Below are 22,626 nucleotides of genomic sequence, written 5' to 3' on the forward strand. Positions count from 1 at the left end.
GCTGAGGGTAACTGAGAAGTGAGCCAGAAGGCCCCCCGCGCCGGGCAGAGGAGGGTCGACGGGAGCCTTCCAGCGGGTGTTGATTAAACACCGACCGCTGTGGGCCGGGCACGATTCTGCACATGAGTCCGTGTGCGGCCAGAAACAAAACACTAAAACCATCCTCCACTTCAGCCCCTGGGAATGAGCACTCCCGCCTGGTGTCTATTCCTGGCTCGGTGCCTCGTCCAGGCCGGCAGGGAGGAGAAAGTTCAGGGCAGGCCAGAGCCGGGAGGCCCTTACTCCGGCCCCTCTCCTCATCTTCCAGAAGGAGAAACGGCCTGGCCAGGGGCACAGAGGGCGGGGATAGCCAAAGGAGGACCCGGGAGCAGGAGGCGAGAGCCGGGCACGGCACGGGCTCCACAGACAGAGACCGGGACCCCGTCCCCGCTCTGCTGTGTGGCCCGAAGCAAGGACCGTCCCTTCTCTGGACTCCTTCCTCCGTCAGTGGACGCGGGAGTCTCATCGTCCCCAAAGCCGGTCTGGGCCAGACGACGCTCTTGCAGCTTCCTGCTCACACGGCCGATGGCCTTCGAATAGCGTATCTCAGCGTGAGCAGGGGTCCGGCCCGCGCGGGCAGAGGCCCTGCGCGTCCTGGCCCGGGGGCTGGCAGGCTGTTCCCTCTCTTCCAGCATGGAGATGTGCGACCAGAGACACAACATCACCATGTGCCCGCTGTGCGACAAGACCTGCAGCTACTGGAAGATGAGCTCGGCGTGCGCCACGGCCCGGGCCAGCCACCTCTTTGACAACCCCGCCACCGTGTTCTTCTCCGTCTTCATGGCCCTCTGGGGTAAGCAGAGAGCCGCCGCCCGGCTCTGGGGGGCAGGGGCACTCTGGACGGGCCCCTCCATTTCCTTCCTTCTCCTCGAGATCATCGAACGTGGGAGGGAGGGTCGGGGGAGGTTACGCCCCGTGTTGGGCTGTGTCCCAGAGGCAGACTGGTTCTCCCGACCCAGCCACCAGCCCCTTGTGCAAAGCTGAGGAAGGTGCTCTGCTCTTAGAAGCGGCCCTCTCGCCCGGGACCGGGATCGTTGGCCCAGGAAGGCAGGTGCCTCAGAACCCGGAGTGCCAGGGGATGCTGGGAAGGCTGACGGGGCCAGGCCCTGGGGCGCATCGCTCGTTAGATCCTCAGAGCCTCCCTCCAGGGTCCGCGTGCCCACCCAACAGGGAAGGACGCCAAGGCCTCAAGACAGTTGGTGCGGCTCTCCCAAGATCACTGAGCCCCTGAGCGTCCAAGGGGTGGATCTGTCCTGTTTCCAGAGCCTGTGCCCTCTGGACTCCGGTGCCACCCGAGTCCAGGGCACTCAGCCCCTCCTCCGGGATGCTTCGTGGCGGTTGGGTGCATTTGGGCAGGTGGTTTTGGATTGGCCGACTGGCCCGTTCGCTTCTCTGTGGCCCTGTGTCACAGCTTTGCCAGTGGAGGATCGGGACTGGAGATTGGGATTCGGGCCCTGGGCGGCAGCGTGCTGACCTGTCCTCCGGGGGCTCCCATCTAGTAGGGGATGGAGCTGGGCACGGGAGCTACGGGTCCAGAGCCCTGGAGGAGGAAGTCAGGACAGACTTCCTGGAAGAGGTGTGAGCCCCTCGAGCTGGGTTCTAAAGACGTTGAGGGCAGAGATGCTGAGCACCTGTGGTGCGGGGACTCGGCGTAGAGACAGGGAGGCCTGGGCACAGCCCGGCCGGCGCCTCCCGGAGCCTCACGTTGCTGCCGAAGGGCCCCCTCCGGGGCTCCGCACGCTCGGGATTGTCCCCGTGCACGGTGGGCAGGCGAGGGGCAGGGATGGGCCGAGAAGCTGTTTATTCTGTCAGCCAGGCGTGCGGTTTTTGCCCGTCAGCGTGGCCTAGATCCGCGAGGATCGGTCCGACGGAGAATCTGGTGCGGGCGGCTCATTGCTAAGCGGAGTGGGTCGTCGCAGACGCACCGGAGCCCTCCATTCGGGAGGATTCTTGGGAATCTCGGAATCCTCGAAGGCGGGACCTGTGCTTCCCGACTTGGCAGCTGCCCCGGGGGTGCCTGGGGAGGTCTGTCGCGGCAGGAGAGAAGGGACGACAGGCGGAGCCAGCCTCCGCGGCAGAGCAGAGCCGGTGCCCGGGCTGCACGTTGCCGAAATCCTCACCGGGCCTGAACCCGCCCCTGCACGGCCCGGCGGCCTCCTCCCCTGCCCACGAGAGTCTGTTTAAACCCAAGGTGGGGTTTGAGAGAATCCTCGGCGAGGTCCGGGAGCGCCGGGCGTCCGGGGGCGGGGAGGGGAGGGGGGCGGGCTGGGAGGCGTCTCGGGGGAGGCCCGGGAGCAGAAGGCTGGGCATCGGGCCCGGTTCCTCTGGTACGTTTCTGCATTTGCTGGAAACGGGGTCGGGGCGACTGGAGTGGCCACCAGCTGTGGGATGGGTCCCGATGAGGATGTGAGCTGGACCGTCTCCCCTTAGATGCTGTGTAGACCCCCCCACCCACCCTCGAATCTAGAGAGCCGCTTGGTGGCCTTACCAGGAGCCCCTGTCCAGGGGCCTCCCTCCCCGAGGCCTCGTGCCTCGTGCCCCGGGCCCAACGCCCCAGCCCCCACCTCTGCCCGCTTGGTCAGGGGGTGGTTCCCAACAAGCACCCTCCACATGGGCCCCTGGCTCTACTCACCCGTTCGGGGTTCCCGGGCCTGCGTGGCGGCCAGGCCGGCACACCCCAGTGGTCCGTAGGGTGACCCGTGAGCAGTGCCGAGCTCCTGAGCTGCTCGGAGGTGGCTCAGTGCCCCTCTGACTGTCAGCCCAGGCTGCCCAGCGGGCATTTAAACCCCCCTCGGGACTCGGACTCCAGCCCCACCTCTTCCCCACCTCGCCCCGGAAGCCCCGTGGCAAGGGTCAGAGGCACTGGCTGCGGAGCCTCGGCCGATGCTGAGCGCGTAGCTGAGCCAGTGGGGGTCCTGCCGCCGGCCTCGTACCCGCTGGGGGTGCTTACCATGCGGGGCAGTGTGAGAAGTAGAGAAGATGTGTTGTGACGGTGCCTGGCCGAGGGGGGCTGCCCGTGTTCGGGGAAGCCTGGCAAAACTGATGTGTCCACTGCCCTTGGAAGGTTACAATCGAGGAGGCAAGTGGGAGCAGCATGTGCAAAGGCCCTGTGGCAGGGGTGCAGGGCCGGGTGAAGGGGTCTGCTGGGGGCAGGGAGCAAGCGGGAAGGGTGCAGGAGGATCCCAGAAGCCCAGCCGGGGCCCGTGTTCTCACGGGGACGGATCAGAAGCCAGTGCCATCGGCCTGCTGTGCCAAAGGTGTGCCTGTGTCCCATTCTGGAGTCCGAGCAGCAGATACAGGGACAGCTTGGGAAAAAGTGAAGGGAGGGCCAACCCAGCTGCAGTGGGGACAGCGTGTGGTCACGCTCGTCACCACAGCGAGCTCCGCGGCAGGTGCTTGGGCCAATGGTGAGAAGCCGGGTTATCCTGAGGGAGGCATAGCACGGCCGAGCAGGGAGGGGGCCTGTAGGAAGGGTCAGCAGCCGTCGGGAGACTGTGTCGCCTCCCTCCCCAGCCCCGGGCTGCCAGTGCTGTCGCACCCAACCCCCTTCCCTCGAGGGGCGCTCTGAGAGGAGCCCAGCCCCCAGACTCCAGGTGACTCTGCAGAGAAAGGACTCGGGCCTTTGTTTCCTCTCTCACGCGGGCCGTTCCCAACGGTTGAGGAGAAGCCGGCAGGCGTGGCTGGGCTGGTTTCTTGTGACGCACGAGCGGTACAGTTAGAGCGTCCCCCCCTCTACTCGTGACAAGGCCTGTAAGGGCGTCGGCCTCCTGGGTTTTGCCTGTCCCGGGCGTGGCCTCTGGATGGGGAGCAAGCAGTCCCCCCGGGTTCCCGGAGCACGGACATCGGAGGCCAGCCCGCGAACACGCCTGCTTCTGCGAGCCTCTCAGAACAGATCGTGGAACAGATCGTAATTTATAGGTGGCGGCATTTCTCCTCGGCAAAGCAGCACTTTGTGTCCATGTTCTCCCTGCCCAGTGAGAGACCGTTCCCAGGCAGGGGGCGGGAGCAGAGGTCCCGGGCGCTCGGTGCAGAAATGAACCGTCTTGAGCCGTAACGACCGTGTTTCCGGCCGAAAGGTGTCGGTACCAGGTGTCCAGAGACGGGCTCCTGCCCAAAACTCCCCGAGAGCTCCGTTGGCTTCCTGCCATCACAGGCGTCGTCTTATGCGTACCAGCGCCTCCACGGCCACCCGCGGCAACACGTGCAAACGTGCGTGGGGCGCTGCACTTTTCCCCCCGGGCAGTCACCCCAGAGCGGACACAGGCCACGCCCGAGTCCGGGAAGGGTGGCCCAGCCAGCGCCCGGCGGTCAGACTCGTCCCTCGCTCGCTGGGCACCTGCAGCCCGTGCACACTCGGGCGACAGAGCGTATCCGGGACTGTCCATCCGCCCTGGCTCCCGGGAGCCCCCGCCCAGGCCCGGCCCGGCCCTGCTCCCCGAGCGGCAGCGGCCCTGGGCTCGTCTGTCCCGCATGCCTGAGCCGAGGGTCTCGGCCTGAAACAGCTTCCCCGTGGCTCTCACGCTGGGCTCCCTCCAGACGTCAGCACTGGACCGCTCCCCCACCGCCCCCCACCGCCCCCCACCTCTCTGGTCTGGTCCCAGGAAGCCCCAGGTGGAGCCTGGGACACCTGCTGGCTGGGCGCACGGCCTCCCGGGCCTGCTGCGAGCTGGGAAGGTGCCCCTGGCAGGTGCATCTGGCAGTGCCCTCCCCACCCCGGCCCGGTGGAGCAGAGCTTGCACAGGCTTGACGCTTGGGTCCCATCCCACACTCACCCGGGTCGGCCCTGCACCGGGCTGGCCGCATACAGTCGAGAGGTTAACGGTGCCACTTCCCGGGCCAGACCCGGGGTCGGGTCTCCCCGCTCAGTCACCCACCAGCTGTGTGACCTCAGGCAAGTTGCTTCTGCTCTCTGGGCCCCAGGCTCCCCATCCGCAAAATGGGGAGCATGATGCAAGCCACCCTGGGGGTCGCTGGGAACGTTGGGTGCGTCATTCCTGGTGACACCGTCGGGCCCGTGCCTGGTGCTGGCTGTCGCGTTGTGTCAGCTGTTACGTTGGCTCAGCGAACACTTGGTCCTTGAAACCCTGGCAGGCTGGAGCTCCAGGGTGATCCCTCACCCCGTGCTTGGGGGCCTCTGTCAAACACGTCACTTTACCCCGTTCGGGGGAGACCTGCTCTCCACCAGGCTCCATGCAAGCAGCTTAGCTGCTGTGCTCAGTAATGCCCCCAGTGGCCGTAGCAGGTAGGCGGCTTGATGACCCCATTTGACAGATGAGCACACTGAGGCCGCTGTCCCAGGCTTTCTGGCGAACCAGAAAGAAGAGGCAGGTGCAGAACCTGAGCCCTCGCCTCCTGATTCTCCAGCCCCCTCGTTGGCCCCTGCCCCCTCCTCCCTCTGCCTGCACCGTGAACCCTCTCCCACCGACACGCGTGCTCCACACGGGCCTTCCTCATTCCCGATGGCATTGCCCCAGGTTTGCTCTCACCTGGACAGCTTCCCCATCTGCCCCCAAATATGCCTCCCTCCCCTCAGAACCTGCCCCGAGGGCTGACTGTGTGCCAGACCCCGGGAGAGGGCCCTGCTGTGGGTGACCTCAGTGCCGTCCCAACAGCCCTGGAGCAGGGCGGGGGAAGGGGTCGGTGGTCACTCTCTGATGGGGACGCTGCAGCACAGAGAGGGTGTGATTGGCCCCATCAGCCGGCCGGCCCTGCGGGGATCTCGTCAGATTCTGCCACCTGCTCAGGGAGGCCAGCCTGCTCCTCTCACGCTTCTTTGAGCACCTACTAGGTGCAGGGCAGTGCCACTCTGTAGCCCCAAAGGTGTCGGCCGGCCCTTGATAGATAGACCAACGTATGCGTCCACCCCGCCCCCCCCCCAAGATGTACGGAAAGGGGCAAATCTGTGTTCCTGCTGGCTGCCCCCCCCTCCCCGCCCACACCTTCCCCAGCTTCATTTCCACCACAGAGAAACGACAACGCGCCTGTCTGTCAAGTGCAAGTTCAGCATACACACTCCCATCTGGGGGAGAAAATAACAAAAAGGCCACACCACTCCCATGGAGCACTTACTTTAGGAAAACAGGAGCTTATGGTGAATTGAGACAGAAGCCACAGGAAAGAGCCGGGGCGGGGGGGGGGGAGGGCTGGGGCACGGGAGGCAGAAGGAGACGCCCCCTCGGCCCTGGCCTCTGCACAGTTGCCGTCACGCGTAATTGGCCGAGACCGCGAGGTTCGTTTTCTTTAAATCCCTCCTTCAGCCGTTTGTTCGTTTCCCTCTAGGGGATCGTTTTCCCACCGGTGCATCTTTCTTGTGTCCTTTCTTCTGTCCCCCGGCTGCTGACGTTTCTGCTGGCACAATGGCAGAGCCACCAGACCTGCCACCGCCCGTAGCGGGAGCCGGGCCGTGTCACCTCCCACTGCTCTAACTTCACGTCCACTCCGCAGTGGGGTCCGCGTGCCCCTGCGCTGACACGCGGGGCCCAGAGGCGTCAGCTCCCTGCCGCCTGGGATTTGTGACATTTCAAAGCCTCCGATAAGGCGCCCCACAAAGCAGCTCGGAGCCCCGCTTAGCTACTTGCTGGGATCAATTTTCTGGAATTACGGCATAATGATGGGGTTTTAACTGCTTGTCAGTTCCGTGCAGAACAAAGCAGGTTGTTTGATTTGAGCCCCGGCTGCAAGAAGGCTCAGAAAGGTGGCGCTGACCTTAATGAAATGGCGGAGATGTGATTGACATCCCTCCGGGGGCTGGGCTGGGCCCGGTCAAGCCCCCCAAGCCAGCAGGGAGGGGGTGTCGGGAGAGCGATACGGCCAGTGGCCGCTCTCGAGTTAACCCTTGTTCGGGGCGAGCAAGTACGGTTCCTGGTGACTCAGTGAGGAAATGAAGGGCTGGGCGCCTTCGCGCCCGAGCCCCATCCCCCGCTGAGCGGTCACGGGCGTTTTCAAGGTCCATCTGCCGGACCCGCGGCTCTCAGGGGGGTGCGCCTCTGGTCCCCACGCGGAGGAGTTCTTGTGGGTGGCATTTCAAGGAGGACGCGCCCCTGGGCTGACGCGGAGCCCTGCCTGCCCCCAGGGCCCCGGGGACTGACACCCCAGGGATGGGCTGGGGAGCAGGTGGCAAAGGTTTGGGAGGACAGACGGACGGGTCGGCGCTTCAGACCCTCGCCTGCCTGCGTACGGGCGGCCTGCTGGGCTTGTTCAGAATGCAGATTCCGTGGTGCCCTGGAATCTGAGTTTTAACAAGCTCCCCTTCTGCCTCCCCACCCTACCCCCCCCACCCCCCGCCCTTGGCAACCACCGATCCACCTTCTGTCTCTACGGATTTACCAGTAAATACTCCGGGTGTTTCCTGTAAGTGAAACCATACCACATGTGGCCGTTTATCCCACCCAGACACGGTGGCGATCCTTCCACGAGAGCCGGGCCCTAGGAACGATCCTCAGGGGGGTCGTAAGGCCCCCAGAGTAGGCTCTGTGATCGAGCCCCCAGTGTAGACGGGGGGAGGGGGTGCTGCAGGGGGCAGGGGCCCAGGCTCACACCTGGATTTGATCCAGGGTGGCTCCCGCGTCCCGTGCTCACCTGCTGCCTCCGGGCTCCCCTACAAGCATGTGTTTGCTGACCATTGTGTCACAAAGACAAATGTTTGAAGAAAGAAGAATTATACCTCGAGCGCCTGCTTCCGTCCTGGCCTGACTCCCTCTTAGGCGTCTGTCTTCGTGCCCTGCTGTCCTCCGGGCTCTGGATTTCGGGGACCTGGGCTTGTCTCTTGGGCCCGCTGTTCACAGTGGTGAGGCCACGTGGCCATCCTTTTGCACCCTGACCACGTTCAGCACACGGCTTGCCCTCAGATGGGGGGGGGGGGGAGGCCGCCACCCCGACCCGGCCCATCTTGGCATCTGTTCTGGGTCCGGTTTTCTGCCCCTGATGAACCAGTCACCGGAGGGCTCAGAGCCTCAGTTGGGGCGCCCGTAAAGAGGGGTGTGTTATCCCCGCGTGGAGGCCTTGAGGCTGGGGTGGGAAGAGACGGGGCGTGCAGACACTGGCGGGGCTCACATCACGTCTGTGCGACGTGACCCCCTTGTCACGCAGGCGGGAACCTCGCGAGACCCACTGCTGTCCGCGTGGTCAGGGTGGGGGCGGGGCTCAGAGCACAGCTGGGAAGGACAGAAGGACGGGCACTCGCCTGTGAGCCCAGTCGCTCGCAGTGTCCCTTGAGCTGAGACCCCGGGACTGCCCCCGGGCGCAGCGTGAGCCCTCACATCCCCTGCTGCCGGCCAGGCCTGAAGTCCGCAATGACTCTACCCCTTGGCTCCAAAGCTGGAGCGACAGCCTCAGTGCCAGGGTCCGGCAGCGGGGCCTGGTGGGGTCTGTGGCCAAGTGGAGAAGGTGCCCCCAGCCTTTGACGAACGACGGTCTCCCCACAGCTCCAGCCTCCTGGTGCCAATGCTTCCGAGGTTTAAAGAAGCAGGAAATTAATTATTTTATATAAAATGTTTTTATTTCTTAGACAGAAGCGAAGCCACATGAGGCTGGTCTGTATACCAAACTCACTCCTGGCCATCAGGCTCCGGTCTTGGTCCTTGACCCAGATACCTCTGGGAGAGGGTCCTAGTATCTGTCCTAAGATGTCACAGCACCTGGGCAGCTCAGTCGGTTGAGCGGCCGACTCTCGATCTCAGCTCAGGTCACGATCTCACAGCTGACATCATGGATCCTGCTTGGAATTCTCTCTCCCCGTCTCTCTCTGCCCTTCCCACTCACTCGCTCGCTCTCTCCAAATAAATAAGGAAACATTAAAAAAAAAAAATGATCGGGGGCGCCTGGGTGGCTCCGTCGGTGAAGCATCCGACTTCGGCTCAGGTCATGATCTCACGGCTCGTGGGTTCGAGCCCCGCGTGGGGCTCTGTGCTGACGGCTCAGAGCCTGGAGCCTGCTTCGGATTCTGTGTCTCCCTCTCTCTCTCTCTGTCCCTCCCCTGCTCACGCTCTGTCTCTCTTCTCAAAAATAAGTAAACATTTTTTAAAAATTAAAAAAAAAAAGATTTCGGGCACAAATTCTAATAAGAGTGCCTGGGATCAAATACCAGGTGACCTTGGGCAAAGGTGTTAAACTCTCTGTGCCTTTGTTTCCTCATCCATAAAACGACAGTACAAGTTTGGCCAATTATCAGACTTCTTTTCGCTGTGATTATTATTCCTTTTAAAGACGAGCGAGTGTCCGTACAGAGGGCTGGTCAGGTTTAAGTATAGATGCTGGGGCCAAACAGGATCGGGTTCAAATCCCAGCCCTGCTGTTGGCCTGCAGTTGACCTTGGGCATGGCATTCAACCTCCTGCGTCTCTGTGGTCGTTGGTAAATCCGCGGATAGAAATCCTTCCTACTGCGTGGCGTGGGTTGCGAGGGTCGGGCTAACCTGCTGGTGACTTCCGAGCACAGGGCGCAGTAGAGGGGAGTCCTCCTGAGCCCGTGGTGGTGTTAGCACACGGGCAGGTGGGGCCCCAGAGTCAGAGGTGGGGAGGGCCAGCCCGGGAACAGAGAGGACACGGGAGGCCGGACGGGGCGGGTGAACAGGCCCACCCTCGGGGTGCGCCGTCAGACCTTCTGCATGTTCCCACGCTCGCTCGGCCTGAGCACTGAGAGGAGGGGTTGCCACGGGCCAGCGGGCAGGACAGAGGAGTGAGGTGCCTTCCAGAACGGGCGTCGGGTGGAGAAACCCCCTCGTGTCTTCCTTCCTGGGAGATAGTGCGGCCTCAGCCTGGCCCGCCCGGCCTAGCTTTCTCCCAGCGGCCACGGCCACGGCCACGCTGCTCAGCATGTGGTTGCTGGACACACCTCGGTAGCCCGCGGGGCCGTCTCTGCAGCTCCCTCGCTTTCCCGTGCCCCGTATCGCCAACGGGAAGGCCCTGGAGGTCAGAAGGCGGGCCGAGGGAGGGATGGGTACTTCTGCCCGCGTCCCCTGCTTCCCCGGGGCATCTCCGGCAGAGGCTTTTGCGGGCTCTGTGGCTCTGACACCCACGGGAAGGCCCCCCCCACACACACACTGTGACGCTGGCTGCTCGGGGGTGGCCCAGCGGGGCTCTGACAACACAGCCTCTCGTCCCCCCTCCCTGACCTGCCCGGCCAGCGGCCTCCTGTTGCTGAGTTCCGGCCGCTCACCTCCGCCCTTGTCTCCTGGGCTGTCCCGCTGGCTGGGCGGCCGGCTCCCACGATAAAATCACCCCCATTTGAAAGACCTGGAGAGGTTCCTGGTTCCTGGCTGGGCCCGGCTGGGTCAGCAGTTCATACCGAAAGCACACCCACTGTGCACAGACATGTGCAAACTCAGAGGCCCTGTTCTGACACCTCCTTAATGCAGAGGGGGGTAATTCTGGACGGGGGGGGGTGCTTGTGGACAGAGGGGAGCTTGTGGACAGAGAGCGGCGCTTCTGGACAGAGGGGGGCGCTTCTAGATGAATGAAAGCCCTCTGAACCTGAAACTGATTCAGACTCAGACCCCCTCCTTGCCTGTTCCGAGGCCGCATCCCTTCCTGGTGACGGAGCTCACTGCTGGGGGCTCGCCCAGAGGTTCACAGCGGCACACCTCACTTTATTTCCATCTTGACCCCGCCACTTACCAGACAAGCCATTTAAGTTCCTCTGGGCCTCAGTTTCCTCCTCTGGAAACCCAGAGAAGGAACAGCACCTCCTTCCTCTGATGACTGTGGGAGGGTTTGGGGTTTTCTTGTTTCTTGGGGGGGGGGGGTTAAGTTCATTTATGTATTTTGAGAGAGGGGAGAGAGCATGTCCAAGTCGGGGAGGCACAGAGAGAGAGTATCCCAAGCAGGCTCTGCACCATTAGTGAGGAGCCCAATGTGGGGCTCGAACTCATCACCCATGAGATCATGACCTGAGCCAAAGTCGGACATTTGAGCCACCCAGGCACCCCCGGGAGGTTTAAATAAGGTCACTACTTCCTGTGACAGGTCTCAAGACAGTGCCGGGCACCCGCGAGCTCAGAGCTCGGATTGACGTGATGACCGCCCTTATCATCCCTCCAGCCCTCAGCCTCCGCTGACTATCGTTCCGGGAGGAGGGTCGTTGATAATAGATGATTCCCCACTGTTGTGCGCTAAGAGCCATTCATTCATTCACCGAGCGCCACTCCGCGGAAGGGCCCCCGTCCCGGGATAGGGATCATATGGAAGGTGGTGTGGACACCGTGAGCAAGAGAGGTCCCAAGAAGAGTTGGGTTTTCTCTGACACTGAGGGGGATGATCAGGGGCTTCCTGGAGGAGGCAGCGTTTGAACTGTGTCTAGTCTGTTGGGATTACAGCTAAGAGTGCGGCTCAGCAGTCAAACTGTCTACGCGGCCGTGAAGCTGGAGTGAGTGACCTTGGCCCACGCTGCGCCCTTTGTGACCTCAAGACACCCACCTGTGACCCGGGGTCCTCAGGATTGACATAGCAGGATGTTAGGAGCACAGGCTCTGGGACCAGCCTGCCTGGCCCCTCCCTGGCTGGCTGAGTAACCTTGGCCGGGACTTGATTTCCTGTGCCTCGGTTTTTCCATCTGTAAAATGGGAGAGTGGGCGTCCCTGTCCTGTGGGGTCTGAGGGAAGGCAGAACAGGTGAACTCGCGTGAAGGTCTCGGTCCAGAATGCCGTCACCCTCGCTGGCCAGATGGTGCAGCGGACGAGAGTGCCCTTATGCCGTCGATGACTCTGCCTTCCCTCCCTGCCTGCAGCCGCCACCTTCATGGAGCACTGGAAGCGGAAACAGATGCGGCTCAATTACCGCTGGGACCTCACTGGCTTCGAGGAAGAGGAGGTGAGCGGGTTTGTCCCTGCGATCCCCACGCCGCACCCCTGCCCCCAGCCGGTCGCCTCCTGGGGACTCACAGGGGAGCCTGAGATCGCGGGCTCTGCTCGAGTCTGATCTCGAAGCTCCCGTGGACGTGCCCAGGCTCCCCGCACTGACCCCGTCACGTCCGGGGCGGCCTGGAGGGCCTGGGAGGGCCGGCCATCCTCTTTGCCTGCAGTCAGGCCTGGCTGGGGAGACCCCTGCCCCAAAGCCCCGGATCAGTAGCTCTGGCCAGAATTCCCTGGGGGTGGTGGGAGGGACTAAAGAGGAAAGCGGCCCCCCCACACAGCTGCAGCACAGGACGGAGCTTCATCGTGTGGCCCCATGACCACGACTTCCTTTTATAAAACACATTCTTGTTTTTTAGTTTTTATGGGTTTTGTTGATGTTTTTATTTTATTTTATTTTGAGAGAGACAGAGTGCAAGCAGGGGAGGGGCAGGGAGAGGGGGAGACACAGAATCAGAAGCAGGCTCCAGGCTCTGAGCCATCAGCACAGAGCCCGATGCGGGGCTCGAACCCGTGAACCACGGGATCATGACCTGAGCGGAAGTCGGACGCTTAACCGACTGAGCCCCGCGGGCGCCCCTATGTTATTTTATCTTTAAAGTAAACTCTGCCCGCAGCATGGGGCTCGAACTCACGACCCCAAGTTCAAGAGTCACATGCTCTTCTGACTGAGGCAACCAGGCGGCCCTACGTGCTTTTTTTTTTTTTTTTAAAGAAGCCTCTCCTGCACTTTCACGGTGACGGGGAAATCCCTTCCACTGATTTTCTTAACATCCCTCTTGTGTTTTTCCACACACCGCGCTCCCTCCTGGGACTGAAGGGCCCGCCGCTGGTCAGCGGGGAGGCCGGTGCCGCCTCTGTGCTGCCTGTGCCGTCGGTAGACAAGGGGGTGAGAGAACCACAGCGCCTTGGAGAGACAAGATCGCCCTCTCGGGCCGGGCTACGGGGTCCCGTCCCGATGCGGCCCCGCCCTCGCCCTGTGACCTGGGGCGAGTCTCTGTGCCTCAGTGTCCTCGCCTCTCAAATACAGATTGAGGAATAGTCCTCACTCGGTGGGGTTTGAGGGGGTCTTGAAGGCTCAGCAGATCCGGAGCAGGGCCCAGCCGCGGGAAAGGCCCCAGAACCGGGCCCCCAGCTAGCCACCACCGGCGGGCAGTTCTTTAGGGGTGCTGCCCCACATGGAACCCAGCACGCTGCCCCCACCTGGGCCATCCACCTGGACGTCTGCCGGGCAAGCTGCCTCCCTTGTAACTTTCTATAGAAATACTCGAGTAGCACAGAAAGCAGTCTTCTTCTTTAAGAAGATTTAGAATGACGTGCCTGTGCTTGAAGGAGAGTGGGGTCCGGGGTGAGGGGCAGCCCCCTTTGTTCTACCCCTCGGGGACGTTGGACACGGGTCCCCAGCCCGAATGAGTTCCCCGGAGTGAGCCTCCCGCCCCCCAACAGCTGGCCGGGAGCTGGTCACTGGTGGGAAGGCAGGTCCTCTGTGGGGGTCTGAGCCCCGGGCCGGCAGCCAGCACAGTTGGCTGGCCCGCATGCCCTTATCCCCGGTCTCCGACATCCGGCCCTTGGGGGCCCCCAAAACCCCACGAGCTGCAGGAGCCACCCGGGCGGCCACGGCTACGGCCGGTCCCACCCCCGCGCCCACCTCGCCCCCTGTGCGTACCTGCCTCCTTCCTAGTTCTTGAGAAACCGATCTCGAGAGGACACAGCCTATCTTTAAAAAACAGCACAAAGTAACGCGATCTTTTTGTCTTTGTTTTTACGTCCTGGTGCCCCGAAGGAGGCCGTCAAGGTTTGGATTTTTTGTCACTCCACTGTCTGCCCGTGGCCTGTCTTCCTGGGAGAGGGACCTTCTCGCACACTGACGCGTCTGTGCTGCCCAGCTCCCGGCTTCCACCGTGGGCAGGGGTCTCTGCTTCCTCCCCCTCCTCCGGGCCTCTCTTAACCCTCGTTCTTCCTTCCAGCACCCCCTTCGCTGACCTGCTCTGGGCTCGCCTGAGGCCCGGCGCCTCTCGTCTGCCCGCACTCGCTGATGCTCACTGCCGTCTCTTCCGACCCCCACGGCTCCTGCCAGAACCATCTCGGGGGCCAGTTCGTGGCTGGGTGCTCGCAACGGGAACGTGGGGTGGCGGGGGGGCTGGGCGGGCCGCAGCCTCGCACACATGACCTGCCTCCCGGACGCAGACGCCAGGAGGCCGGGGTTCCCAGCGAGGGGGAGAGTCCTGGGTGGGCACAGGGCAGCAGCCAGCTACGAACTGCCCCCACGGGGCGCCCGAGGCCAAGGGCTGAGTTTGTCTTGTGGGCTCGTGCCGAGGCACTCAAACTCACAGTTAACGAGGCCCCGCGTGGATTTGGTTTTCTTCCACAGGACCATCCCAGAGCCGAATACGAAGCAAGAGTTCTGGAGAAGTCACTTAGGAAAGAATCCAAAAGCAAAGAGGTACGGCGGCCACTGCCCAGGTGGCTTTCCTAGTAATAAACACTGTGCGCCCGTCGGCGGTGGAGACCAGGGCCCGGACACCAGACAGGGGCCAGAGAGTAAATATCTTAGGCTCTGCAGACCTCGGTCACGACCACTCAGTTCTTCTGTGTGTAGGTGAACCGCAGCCCTAGACAAGAGGTAGGCAAGGGGCCAGGTTTGGCCTACAGGCCGAAGTTTTCCGAACTCTGCTGTGGGTCCCCCTCCTTGATCTATCCTAGGGGCATCTCGGACCTCAGCCAACACGTCCACACCAGGAGCCAGGGAGCCGTGGAGCTTTTTCACAGGACGCTTGACATTCAGTATGTCCAGCCCTTGTGTTCCGTGTTGAAGGAAGGGGTTGCCCAGCCAGCACCCTTGAGCACACGGCCAATTCCCTGTTCCCCCCCCAGACGTGGGGGCGAGAGAGAAGTGCTCCACGCTGGTCTCAAGATGATGACCTGTTGATAATCAGGGACTTTGCTTCTCCCCGAACCTCTCATTCAAATGGGCTGTCTGGTGTTTGCAGACTGATTTCTGGCCCACCTCTAGAGGCGCGTGGCTGTTTTCTTAGGAAGGTGTTTTACGTGCCCTGGGAACAAGCCCGGGGGGCAGGGCGCTGGCCCCCATCAGCCTCCGCCTGCGGCTGGGGAAGTTTGTGTCTGTCTTGAAGGGTGGGAGGCAGACGCTCCCTGAGCCCCGCGGTCCACACTCACACCCCCCAGCCTCTGGGGCTGCTGAGGCGGACCCCTGGGTTTATCTTCCTACTGAGGCACGCGGACGGGGTTTGCTCGCTCCGAGCGGCCAGAGGTGGCAGTTGGCACGGTCCCCTCTGGGGGATAAAGTGAGCGCACCAGAACCCTGGTCTCGGGCCACAGCTCCCGGAACGTGGCAGAAATCCGGCTTAGTCCCGCTGCACCCAGGAAGGGGGTGCGCGCTCTTGGGGTTTGAGTGGGACTCCAGTCTGCCAATAGCCACACGGGCGTGAGTCGTCACCCCAAGTGAGGTCATTGTTTCAGTTAAATCAGAACGAATGCACATCCCCGTGCACGCTGCGTCTGGAGCAGGCGCCCAGCAGCTTTGATCAGCCCCGTCAGGCTCTCTCGACCTCATTTTCCTCTCCTAAAGGGAGAGGCCTGGACACCGCTGTCCGGGAAGCCCCGCAGACCTCACTGTGGGCCGCCAAGACCCGTGTTCCGTGCAGCATCCCCCACCCCCAGCCTGTGTCGGATGTGCGGCCCCCGAGACAGTCCACCCCGTGGCTTCACGGTGGCACCTCTTAGCGATAGGCTCTGTGGCACCCGTGACATCCATTGAGGTCGCGGGACTCAACCAAGCCCCGGCAGCGGATCTGGGCAGCCGTGCCAGGGGCGCCTCCCGGACGCTGTCACTCCGCCTCTTGGCTGTGATCGTGAGAACAGCAAAGGTACCCGGTTCCTTCACGCAGGGCTCTGATGGCGACCCCAGGGCCCGTATGCTCCTGGCGGGCACACCCCGGATTTTCTCCTCGGTTTCCTTGGGCCCCTAGCGGCTACTTGATGGTTGTAATTGTTCCCCAGCTTTGGCACCAGATTCAGTTACCAGAGAAAAAGAGACCCACCCCTTACTTGGCCTACGAACTTGCACTTCTGGGCGCGGCTTCCGTCGCCGCTCAGAGTAACCTGTCTTTACGTGCCGCGCGCCGTGGAGACGACAGTGGCCACGTCCCCAGCGGGCGCTTCAGAGCCTTGCCAGCCTTTCCCCGCTGAGGCCATCGCGAAAGCCCGGTCTCCCGTTGCCCGACCTTTGCTGCCATCTCTTACTGGTTGCAAATGCTCAGAACCCGAATCGGCCTGGCCCCCGCGGCCTCCGAGCCTCGTCGCGCTTCACCCCACGGTGCTCTCTTGTTCCCTCCACCCGCCCCCAGAAGCGCCGGCATATTCCAGAGGAGTCAACAAACAAATGGAAGCAGAGGGTTAAGACAGCCATGGCGGGGGTGAAATTGGTACTTTTCTGTTTCGGGGGCAACGCGAGTCTTGACTTGTTTGCCGACGACCAAAGTCCGTTGTGTGTTTCCTCCACGAAGTCTGTTGTGTTCTTTTCTTTAACACTCACGTTCACGCCTCTTTGCCTTCCTTCCACACCCGTCGAGCCGTGCCCATGTGTGTTGAGATGTCACTGCATGGCTCCAGTGGGTCTGCGGGGGGGGGGGGGGGGGGGGGGGGGCGGGGGCAGGGAGGGGGCTCCGGTCTTGCCTGGAGCTCGTGAGTCCTGCTTGTCACGGCTGCCTGCCAGCGGTTGTCGCGTTTCCATTAACACGCATGCCGTCCCGTGGGCGTCCCGTGCGGCGCCCTCGCCAGCGTCGTCTGACCTGATACGTGCGTGTCCCCGTCCTGAAACCCGCCCCCGTTCTCGGAGCCTCGTGGGTTGGTGACCAGCTGCCGCTACTCATGGGCCCGCCAGACGGGCCGTCCCTGAGCCAGGGAGCCTCGGGGCCACGAGTCGCCGCGGTTCGCCATTGCTACGCGGCAACAAGCGTTTTTACCTTGGAATGCTAGTTGCCTGTTTCGGCTTGCCCTGCAGAGGGAAAAATAACTCTTATGGTCTGGGTGGCAGAGGGCAAGATCTCTTAGATCTTCTCGCCTCCCACGGGAGACTTTGGCCGCAGACGCAGGCTTCTTCTCCCAGACGTGGGCCTAAGCGCCTCCTTTAGAAAGGTGTTTGGGTCTGTTACGCCCTGGACGCAGACGAACCACGTTTTTAAACGCTATTTTTTCTGTCACATGACATCGTCTGATAGGTGGTAAGACCCCAGACCCCTCCTTGGACGCTAGGCGTCTGCTTTCACGCATCACCCGCAAGCTTTTTTTTTTTTTTCCCAAAGGTGTTCTGAGTATTTCTGTCTGTCCAAGTCGTTCACCCATGCCCCACCGCGCGCGCACAGACTTCTCTCCTCCGCGACGGTTCCCACCAGGTGACCCAACATTGTTTCCTGTTGTAGACAGACAAGGTGAAGCTGACCTGGAGAGATCGGTTCCCAGCCTACGTCACCAACTTGGTCTCCATTGTCTTCATGGTAAGTTCCGGAAGGCTGAGGCGGGAGAGGTCAGGGAGGCCCACGGGGAGAGGTGTGTGCTCGCCCAGACCAGAGCCGGCTATCAACGTGACATTTGCTCCCGTCCCAGGGTGCAGGGTGGGGGGAGGCCCCGAATGATGGGAGGGGACCAGGATTCCACAGAGACCCCAGGGGACCCACGGGCCCCAGGGTACACGGTCCCCGGCACACGGCTTTCGCTCCCAGAGTGACACGTTTACGCCATTAGTCGTTCAAACCTAAAATTTTACCCATGTGGAGACAAAACTGGGTGGGGTTTTTTGGGGGTTTTTTTTTTAAGAAAATCATGAAATAAATAATGCACAGACAGACCAAGAATCAGAGCAGTGCTGTTGAAGCAGCTACGTCTTGGCCAGAGCCCTCCCGCCTCCCAGGCAGCCACCTCGCCAAGGGTCTGTCACTCCAGGCTCATCAACGCTGCTGATTTAAATCAGCCAACACCCTGGCTCTCTTTGGGGGTGTTCACCCCACGTGAGTTGGGTCTCATCCCTGGAAGGCCTCAGCCCCCTGCTAGCTGCTCTTTGATCCTCCCCGAGAGGTCAGGGCCACCTGCGGGCACTGTACAAAGGACCGGCCCCTTGCCCAGCTTTACATTAGAGTCTCACACGGCCCCCAGCCCTGTGGGCTGATACCCAGGGGCCTGGGGTTGGCCGCCGTGGACCGGACCGGTGCTGAGTGCGTATCCAGCGGCCTGAGGGCCTTGCGGGGCGTCTCTCACTGAGTCCTGGAAACCTGCCTGGCCTGATACCTCCCCCTCCTGCTGATGAGGACACAGGCCACGGGGCTCGTCCCTCCCTCCAGGCCACCAGGCAGGAGGTGGTAGGCCCAGGTGCCACTCAGGCATCCTGCCCCCGGAGCCCCCCTGCTCTGTGTGAACCCAACTGGAGGTGGGGGGCGTGCCTTTGTCCCTCATGGATGAATCAGCCACGGCTCTGTCCCCCGCCCAGGAGCTTCATTCACCGAGCACACGCTGGTTGAGTGCGCCCCCACGTTCCTGGTCCCGGGAAGGCCAGTGTGAACACGCCGGCTAGACCCCCGTGGCCCTTTTGACCCAGAGGGGGGATCGCCCGCGGGCAGTGAGACCGTTGTGGGGGCGCACAGCCCCTTGGCGGGGAGAGGGGGACACCCTCCCCACTGAGTCATCCTGCGGGCCAGCAGCCCTGTCCCCACCTCCACGTGCTGCCTGGGGCCGTCTCTGGGGCCAGGGTGGTGCCCTCCCCTGGGTGGGGCCCTTTGGCAGGAGAGAGGGAGTTTCCGAGGAAAGCCCTCATTCCCGGGGCTGGCGGGGGAACTCGGTCAGGGTGTGGCGTGGGCTGCAGAAGCTTCCTGAGCGGGGCGTGGTCACCACCGGGCACCCACAGATGTGTGCAGAGTGAAGTTTAAAATAGGAGCTTTCCTAGATTTCTGATGGCTGCAGCCTTGCTCGGGGGGGGGGGGGGGTGGAAGCCACAAGTTTTCCAGGCTGTGACCTGAGACACAGAGGACAGCCCCACACCTCTGCAGCACGGTCCCGGTCCCGGGAGCCATGAGGGACCAGCCTAACCGGGCAGGGCCTGCCCTCCCCACCCTTAATGGGAAGAAGTGACACGGGTCGCACAGAAGGGAACGGAAAAAGCACAGAGCCTGGCCCACAGGTGGAGTTGGGCTTGGTCCACAGCCGGGCTCAGCCACCCTCATTCTCAGTGCGTCCTTGGGGTGGGGGGATCCTCAGTGCGTCCCTGGGGTGGGGGGATCCTCAGTGCGTCCCTGGGGTCGGTGGGGGGGAGCTGCCTGTGTCCTCCTGCCAGTGCAGGACAGCTTGAGAGTAAAGATGGAATCATCCGTGGGGAGTTAGGGCCTCTGAGGAAAAGGAAGAGGAACCCAGAGCTCCACACGGACTAAAGTCACCATCCCAGCCAGCGCACCCCCCCCCCCTGCCCCGGCCTCGGTTACCGAACGCCTCCTGCTCAGGGCCACGCTGTGGGCAGAACCTCCCCCCCCCAAGTCAGCCTGGCTCGCACACACCAGGCCAGCCCCTGGGGTTCCAACCACCCTGTGCCCTGTTGGGGTCCGTGGGTGGGGAAGGAAGCACGGTGCCCCACGGCAGGTGGCAGAGAGACCCCGTGAATGTCAGGCTGGGTGGACTCACCTGGTGAATCCCGGCTCGAGCCGGGTGACCTGGCCTGCTTACCTAGCCTCTCCGAACTCAGTGCCTTTTTTCAGAAAACAGAAACCAGTCCCTCGTTCATCTGTCCGTGAAGGTTTGCCAGCCTAGAGCCCTGGCATCGAGAGGGTGACAGGAGCCCATGTCTGTGTCGAGCCTGAATTGCCGTAGGCTTGGGGCTGGAGCTAGGCGTGTGGGGGTCTGACGGGACCTCCTCCCCCCGGCAGATTGCCGTGACCTTCGCCATCGTCCTGGGAGTCATCATCTACAGGATCTCCACCGCAGCCGCCTTAGCCATGAACTCCTCCCCGTCCGTGCGGTCCAACATCCGGGTCACGGTCACGGCCACCGCGGTCATCATCAACCTGGTGGTCATCATCCTCCTGGACGAGGTCTACGGCTGCATAGCCAGGTGGCTCACCAAGATTGGTGAGTGCGCGCCCCAGGCGACCGTGGCCGCCTTCCCGCTGGGGGGCCTTGGGCTGGCCCCTCACCCTCTCTGGGCTTCACTCACGTGAGAGGGGAATACGTGGTCACGTGCATCTCACCCCTTCTAGAAGTCCCAAAGACAGAGAAGAGCTTCGAGGAGAGGCTGATCTTCAAGGCTTTCCTGCTGAAGTTCGTGAATTCCTACACCCCCATCTTTTACGTGGCTTTCTTCAAAGGCAGGTAGGGACTTCAGTTACTGAAACTCACGGTCTCTCCCAACACGGTCCTCCCGGTGCAGGAGAGACTCTCCTCCCCATCTCCCTGCAGGCCGGGGGCCAAGGCCCAGGGCAGAGCGGTCAGTGTGGTTCTCACTGCCACCAAGCCCATGGAGAGGCCTGGCTTCTACAGGGGTGCCAGACAGCAGGGACCCCGGGAAGCAGGGACCCAGACAGCAGGGACCCCGGGCAGGAGGGACCCCAGACACCAGGGACTGCAGACGGGAGGGACCCCAGACACCAGGGACCCCAGGCAGGAGGGACCCCAGACGGGAGGGACCCCAGACACCAGGGACCCCGGGCAGGAGGGACCCCAGACACCAGGGATCCCGGGCAGGAGGGACCCCAGACAGGAGGGACCCCGGGCAGGAGGGACCCCAGACAGGAGGGACCCTGGGCAGGAGGGACCCCGGGCAGCAGGGACCCCAAACAGCAGGGACCCAGGGCAGGAGGGACCCCAGACGGGAGGGACCCCGGGCAGGAGGGACCCCAGACACCAGGGACTGCAGGCAGGAGGGACCCCAGACAGGGACCCGGGGCAGTAGGGACCCCGGGCAGGAGGGACCCCAGACAGGAGGGACCCCGGGCAGGAGGGACCCCGGACAGGAGGGACCCTGGGCAGGAGGGACCCCGGGCAACAGGGACCCCAGACAGCAGGGACCCAGGGCAGGAGGGACCCCAGACGGGAGGGACCCCAGACACCAGGGACCCCGGGCAGGAGGGACCCCAGACACCAGGGATCCCGGGCAGGAGGGACCCCAGACAGCAGGGACCCGGGGCAGGAGGGACCCCGGGCAGGAGGGACCCTGGACAGGAGGGACCCTGGGCAGGAGGGACCCCGGGCAGCAGGGACCCCAGACAGCAGGGACCCAGGGCAGGAGGGACCCCAGACGGGAGGGACCCCAGACACCAGGGACCCCGGGCAGGAGGGACCCCAGACAGGGACCCGGGGCAGTAGGGACCCTGGGCAGGAGGGACCCCAGACAGGAGGGACCCCAGACAGGGACCCCGGGCAGCAGGGACCCCAGACAGCAGGGACCCGGGGCAGGAGGGACCCCAGGCAGGAGGACCCCAGACAGGAGGGACCCCGGGCAGGAGGGACCCCGGGCAGCAGGGACCCCAGACAGGAGGAACTCTGGGCAGGAGGGACCCCAGACAGGAGGGACCCCAGGAACCAGGGACCCCAGGCAGCAGGGACCCTCAACAACAAGACCCCAGGCAGCAGAGCCCTGGGCAGTGAGCTCCAGGTGCCCTCACAGGGGGGCGGGATGACTGGAGAGGATTAGGGTTGCAGGAGAAGGTAGGCGAAGGGCAGTCATGGCCAGCTTGCTGTTCCAGCTAGTGGTGTGGCAAACCCTGTGCCGGGACCCTCTGAGCCACCCTGGGCTTGGAGGGGCTTGTGACCCACCCCCCAAGACTCCCCAGCACCCCTCCTGCCAGGAGCTAGCGGGTGCGATCCCAGAACTCCTCCAAAGTCTTCTTCCTCAGCATCGTGTGATTTAGTGGCCACCGTCCCATGCCAGAGCCCAGCCAAGGGGTCCAGGCTCCCCTGAGATCATGCATGACAACGGGGCAGGACCTGAGAGGTCCCCGCCCTGAACGTCCTGCAGGAGGCCGAGAAGCTGCCTCAGGGACCTCCCCTCCGCCACCTGACTTGACCGTGGCGGGTGGAACGGTGTGCCCTCCAGCTGCTTCGCCTCAGTTCCCCACCCCCACCCTGCTGCCCGGGGCCGGGGGGGGGGGGGGGCCTTCCCTCTCGGTTTCCCTCTGAAGTTCCGTCGCGTCTCACCCCCGTGGGTTTGGGAGTAATACACAGCACAGCAGTCCTGGCTCAGCCTGGGGGTGTGCTCGGGGGGGGGTGGGCTCCAGCCCCCTCCTCGGGGTCTCCCCGCGCTGCCCCTCCTCTCCCACTGCCCCCCCTTGTTGCAGGTTTGTCGGCCGCCCGGGTGACTACGTGTACATTTTCCGTTCTTTCCGGATGGAGGAGGTAACTGACCCCGTGTTCTGTTCTGCTTCCCCGGTTGTGTCCCCACGGCAGACTCGGCAGAAGCAGATGTTGTCAAGTAGCGTTTCCCTCCTTCTTGGGGGAGTCCTTTTCTGCTGTCCGGCTGCTGGGGTGGGGTTTTGATCTCACTTGGTGTGTCCATGTAGGATTACCCTCAAAGGAGAAACCAAAGAACGATGCCAGTTGTATTCCCCCCCCCCCTTTTCTAGCATCTAGAATGTTTTTGTCTCTGGTTAGAATGGATTCGTGGGGGAGAAACAGAACTGAGCTTCATTGTTTGACTTTAACATAGAAAGGCCCACCTCTCTCCCCTAAATCTGTGCTGGTGGCCTTTGG

General features: G+C 63.0%; 1 protein-coding gene across 15 annotated transcripts in view; it reads left to right on the top strand.

The window, feature by feature from the left end:
* The window catches only part of ANO1 (anoctamin 1), an 82,275-nt gene that overhangs the window by 40,072 nt on the left and 19,577 nt on the right, over positions 1 to 22,626 (top strand). For 7 of the 15 annotated variants that reach the window (XM_045039677.1, XM_023238960.2, XM_023238951.2 and 4 more), the window contains 9 exons: positions 672 to 832; positions 11,760 to 11,842; positions 13,667 to 13,678; positions 14,255 to 14,326; positions 16,251 to 16,328; positions 17,325 to 17,399; positions 19,809 to 20,010; positions 20,139 to 20,250; positions 22,215 to 22,272. In XM_045039677.1, the coding sequence (XP_044895612.1) occupies positions 672 to 832; positions 11,760 to 11,842; positions 13,667 to 13,678; positions 14,255 to 14,326; positions 16,251 to 16,328; positions 17,325 to 17,399; positions 19,809 to 20,010; positions 20,139 to 20,250; positions 22,215 to 22,272 (853 nt within the window). The remainder of the gene's footprint in view (positions 1 to 671; positions 833 to 11,759; positions 11,843 to 13,666; positions 13,679 to 14,254; positions 14,327 to 16,250; positions 16,329 to 17,324; positions 17,400 to 19,808; positions 20,011 to 20,138; positions 20,251 to 22,214; positions 22,273 to 22,626) is intronic. The other 8 variants (XM_023238957.2, XM_023238959.2, XM_023238953.2 and 5 more) reach the window with 5 other exon arrangements.

Source organism: Felis catus, chromosome D1 (genome assembly GCF_018350175.1).
Source record: "Felis catus isolate Fca126 chromosome D1, F.catus_Fca126_mat1.0, whole genome shotgun sequence".
Taxonomy (NCBI): Eukaryota; Metazoa; Chordata; class Mammalia; order Carnivora; family Felidae; genus Felis; species Felis catus.